Genomic DNA, 5,194 nt, shown 5'->3' on the forward strand with positions numbered 1-5,194 from the left:
ATAAGAGACAGGGGGTCAGCTTCTCCCCTTGAACCCCAGTCAGCAGCCTGCACCTGAGTCCAGCTGCCTCCTGCAGGGTACCACGGTGGGTACAGCCCCGATGGGGTGGAGCCCGTCAGCCCAGTGAGTTCGCCCAGCCTGACCCATGACAAGGGGCTCCCCAAGCACCTGGAGGAGCTGGACAAGAGCCACCTGGAGGCCGAGCTGCGGCACAAGCAGCCAGGTGGGTCCCACCCACAAGACAGGAACAGCCCTGGCCTGTCCCTCAGCTGGCCCCAGGTGCCCCCGCCCCTGGCTGACTGGACTCTGCCCACAGGCCCCACGAAGCTCGGCCCTGAGGCTACCCACCTCCCACACCTGCGGCCGCTGCCTGAAAGCCAGCCTGCATCCAGCCCATTGCTCCAGACTGCCCCTGGGGTCAAAGGTCACCAGCGGGTGGTCACCTTGGCACAGCACATCAGTGTAACTACCTGTACTCTGCCCTCTGCACCTGGGGTGGGAACCAGGCCCAGGGAGGGGGAGGTCACGTGGCCCTTCAGTCCTGGTGGGGTGGCCAACGGGGCGAGATCCCAGAGGCAGTGCCCACACCAGCCACTCCCGTGGCCACTTCTCCAGAAGTGCCAAGACCCTGCACAGGTCCTTAAGCTTTCGCATGTTGCTGGACAGCTGAGGCCAACCCACCCGGTGGCACTGGTTGGAGACCTCTGACCAAGCCCGCTTCCTGGCGCACAGGGCATGGAGGCCCGAGGCAGTGGGGCAGGTCCAGAGCCCCAGGAAGCTGAGCACTGAGCACAGCCAGCCCCTGGCACATCCGGAGGGGCTGGTAGAGGGCCTCCTAACCCCTGCCCCGCCTGCAGGAGGTGATCACGCAGGACTACACCCGGCACCACCCGCAGCAGCTCAGCGCACCCCTGCCCGCCCCCCTCTACTCCTTCCCGGGAGCCAGCTGCCCCGTCCTGGACCTGCGCCGCCCACCCAGTGATCTCTACCTCCCACCCCCGGACCACGGCGCCCCGGCCCGCGGCTCCCCCCACAGCGAAGGGGGCAAGAGGTGAGCACAGGGTGGGGGCTGTGGGCACCTGGCCAGCGGTCTACTGCGTGGGGGGACTGGGAGCCTCCCTGTACCCCTGGGCGCAGGGACATCGCGCCCCTTGACAGGTGAGGAGACGAGGCCTGGGGAAGTGGTCACTGGCTCCTGGGACCTGCCCCCAGCACATGCGTGTGACCACAGGCCTGTGCACACTCCCACCGAGGGCTCCGGGTCTCCGTGGTGGCGGGTGGCCCCCAGTGGGGCGTGCCTTGCAAGTGAGGCAGATAGCAGGTGTCTCTGGGGAGCAGGGTGTGGGTGCCACCAGGGTCAGAGGAGAGGTCAAGACACATTGGCCTGCGGCCAGATCCAGCCCAGGACCTGCTCTGTGTGGCTCAGGAGCAGAGGTGGCTGGTGATGGACTCTGCTGCCTGGGCCACTCGCGGGAAGCGCATCCCGGCTGCCAGAGTGGAGACTGAGGGCAGGGGTGTCACTTTAGGAATGTGCTAACTATAGCTGGGACCCTCCCTTCACCCAGGTCTCCAGAGCCAAGCAAGACGTCAGTCCTGGGCACCGAGGATGGCATTGAACCTGTGTCCCCACCAGAGGGCATGTCAGAGTCAGGGCACCCCCGGAGTGCCGTGTACCCCCTGCTGTATCGGGATGGGGAGCCGGCAGAGCCCAGGTACCCTGGCAGCACAGGGCCCCTCAGAGATTATGACTTGGCCCCTCCCCCGCCATTGTCCTCTGCTGGTCCCTGCCAGTGGGGGTCAGCAGGCTAGGCTGAGTGACCTCAGGCCTGCCAAGCAAATGCCATAAACCTGGGGGGTGGGGTGTGTGCCCTCACTGGGGGACTAGGGTGGCAGTTCCTGTGCCCTGAGCTGGGGTCTCAGCTCAGACCAGGCCCGTGTCGCTCGCCCTGTTGAGGACCTGGAAGGTGGGCTAAGTGTGGTGGGCCAGTCAGGGGGCGCCAGACAGAGGTTCAGGCAGCCCCTCTGCAGTGGGCCTCCAGCAAGGGGGAGCGAGCCATGTCCTCAGGCAGGCCTCTGATGGGTGTCTGACCCTTGCTGCAGGACGGGCTCCAAGTCCCCAGGCAACACCAGCCAGCCGCCGGCCTTCTTCAGCAAGCTGACTGAGAGCAACTCGGCCATGGTCAAGTCCAAGAAGCAGGAGATCAACAAGAAGCTGAGCACGCACAACCGGAATGAGCCGGAATACAGTAAGGGAGCCGGGCCGCCCTGTAGTGGGCCCCAGTGAGGCCAAGCCCAGCACTGCTGACCCCTCCTGGGGCCCCCCTTCAAGGACCCTGGGAAGTCCTGTCCGCAGGTCCTTCCGCAGGCGCCCAGCAGCACAGATGCGGTGGCACAGGGGCTGGGTGGCAGTGCCCCCTTGAGTGCTATGGGACTCCCGCACTTAGTGCAGAGGACCTCAGAGCCCCCTCTGCAGATGCCCCGCTGGGGCCTCTCCCCCTCTGGGGCTAGAGAGGAAACCAACCCTCGCCGAGGCCAGTCCCTCCAGATCTGGCTGGCAATGTGGTGTCCTGGGGCCCCAGCCCAGCCCCAGGGTGCTCGCTGGGAGTGCAGGGTGTCACTGCTACCCCAGACCTGCAGCCTGTCTGAGGAGCATGGTCCCAGGGTATTGCCAGACCACGCAGGCAGGGGACAGGTGTGGGTGGCCATCTCCAGGACTGCGAGTAGCCAGCCTCACCCACCTTGTTGTCCCACTGCAGACATCGGCCAGCCTGGGACAGAGATCTTCAATATGCCCGCCATCACTGGAGCAGGTAACACACCCTGCGCTGGCCGCTGGCTGCCCACCTCCCCACCCAACCTCCACCCCAGCTGCTGCACGGGGACCAAGAGCCTTTCCTAGTTCAGGGGTGGCCCTCTTCCCAGTACCCCCCCCCCTGCCGTGAGGTCCAGAGTCCCACGGCAGGCACTCGAGCTATGGCTGCAATGAGGTGTCTTTGGAGTTCAAGGTCACGGTCCCGTGAGTTCAGTGGGCGCTGCCTGGAGATGGGTTTCTCTGGTGGAGGCTGCAGCGCCCGGACCAGGTGTGGGCCCAGGCAAGGAGCGAAGCCCTGGGGTCTTGGTGGGCACTTTCCATGGCTCGAGCCTCCAGTTTACTCACGAAATCAAGCAGGGGTGGGGCGGGGGACGATGGATGGACTTTTGCCAAATCAAATGCACACGTGTGAATTGCTGGGTTGAAGCTCACATGTGTTTTTACACTGAAATTTAAGACTCCTGTGATATTTTGTTGGATAGACTCTTCCCCACCCCTAGCCTCTAGTGGGGCCCTGTCCGAGTCCCACTGGGGGCCATGCCAGCAGGGTGGCTGGGCCATCCGCAGTTGTCTCTGTGGAAGGCAGAGGGGTGGGGCTTTGGTGAAGTACCTCTGAGCAGTGGCTGAGCCTAGGGCAGACTGGGGTGACCCCCTGCCGGCTGAGGAGCTGGGGTCTGTGGGGTTGGTTCCTGCATTTGCCTGGTATCACCCTCCTGGAGGGCAGGGGAGCTGTGCTGACCTTCTTGGTGGCCTAGAGCCCTAGACTGTGGTGAGCAGAGGACAGTGTTGGATGTTACCAGGGGCTCATTGGGGCCTCCAGAGGATGGTCCCCGGGACAGTGTCCATCTGCCCCTGCTAGAGACTCGTGCCCCAGGCACGAGGGGACAAGGGTTGCAGCAGCAGATGGTTAGACATGGCCGTTGGTGGGGTGTAGCGGGGGGTGTAGCGGGGCCCGTAGGTGTGGAGCATCGGAGCCGACAGTGCAGACTGTACCAGGGTTTTAAAAACATTCTTATCACTATTTTTTTGTTGTTGTTTCTTAAAAGCAGTTTAGTCCACAAAACCAACTTTCCCCAGGCCCTGGTCCCTGGGCCCAGGCTTCACCTTGGCAGATGGCCTGACTGGCTGCACTGGGCCCTGGCTCTGACCTGGAGTCCCAGCAGCTGCAAGGGGTCCCAGCGGCCAGCGCCCTTGAACCCAGGGAAGGACAGGGAAGTGAACAGCCATCTGCTGCCCCAGGAGCAGGGGCTTTAAAAGTGGCCCTTTGGCTCCAACCTCAGGAAGCTGTGAGCTAGTTTAAGACCAGTGAAGGGCAGCCGAAGCCCCACCTGTCCTGCACTGGGGGTTCCTTGGAAATTTTTGGAAGCAAAATGCTGAGGACAGAGGTGCCTGCAGGGGGCTGCAGAGAGGCCCCAGGTGGACGTGTGGATGAGGGAGGGGGAGGCCTGTGGCTCGAGAGGAGGCCCAGCGGGACCACACAGAGGGCCTCCGTGGCCGGCGCGCTGGGGCCCATGTGTTGATGGCCATTGTGTCCCATGGGGGGCCGTGCCAGTGGGGTGGCCAGGCCGTCCGCAGTTGTCCCCAGCTCCACCCTGTCCCCGCACGCACATAACTGCATGGCTATGACCCCTCACCTCGCGCCCCCTCTCCTCGCGCCCGTCTTTGCCCTTCTTTCTTTGGCTCTGGGTGGGGAGAGGGGAGCGGGCAGAGTCAGGCCCAGCTGGGGGCATCAGCAGGGACAGCGGGCCCCAGGCCTCTCAGGGGAAGGGCACAGGGAGGACAACCAGTCACTTCCCTCCCTAGGTCCCTTCAGTCCCACCACCTAGACCCCAGGCCGGGTCTCCCCGCCCCACCCCGTCCTCTGTCCTCTGGCTCTGGCTCCACCAGTGTCCCCGCGGTCCCACCCTTCCCAGTCCCACCTTTCCTCTTAGGGCCACTGGGAGTCACAGCAAAGCAGCCCAGCTAGCCGAGGCCGAGGGCCGTCTGCCCTGCCAGTCCGGCCTGCCCAGGCGCTGGAGGCAACCTCACCCTGCAGGAGGAGCGGGAGGTGGAGGGCGTTGCTTTGCAGAAATGTGCTCACGTGTCTCTCCCCGGCCGCCCCGTGTGTGGCCGCCCTCTGTGTGCGTCTGTCTGTCTCCCCCAGGCCTTATGACCTCTAGAAGTCCGGCCGTGCAGGAGCACGCCAGCACCAACATGGGGCTGGAGGCCATTATTAGAAAGGCACTCATGGGTAAATATGATCAGTGGGAAGAGCCCCCGCCACTCGGCGCCAATGCTTTTAACCCTCTGAATGCCAGTGCCAGCCTGCCCGCTGCCGCTATGCCCATAACCGCTGTTGACGGACGGAGCGACCACACGCTCGCCTCGCCAGGTCTGCAGGCC

General features: G+C 64.4%; 1 protein-coding gene across 1 annotated transcript in view; it reads left to right on the plus strand.

The window, feature by feature from the left end:
• Positions 1-5,194, plus strand: part of Ncor2 (nuclear receptor corepressor 2) — a 134,544-nt gene that overhangs the window by 119,776 nt on the left and 9,574 nt on the right. Inside the window, 7 exon segments of the mRNA XM_048785477.1 lie at positions 64-223; positions 317-462; positions 858-1,051; positions 1,566-1,712; positions 2,101-2,246; positions 2,757-2,810; positions 4,956-5,191. Of these exon segments, the coding sequence (XP_048641434.1) occupies positions 64-223; positions 317-462; positions 858-1,051; positions 1,566-1,712; positions 2,101-2,246; positions 2,757-2,810; positions 4,956-5,191 (1,083 nt within the window).

The sequence above is a fragment of the Marmota marmota genome, unplaced genomic scaffold (genome assembly GCF_001458135.2).
Source record: "Marmota marmota marmota unplaced genomic scaffold, marMar, whole genome shotgun sequence".
Classification (NCBI taxonomy): domain Eukaryota; kingdom Metazoa; phylum Chordata; class Mammalia; order Rodentia; family Sciuridae; genus Marmota; species Marmota marmota.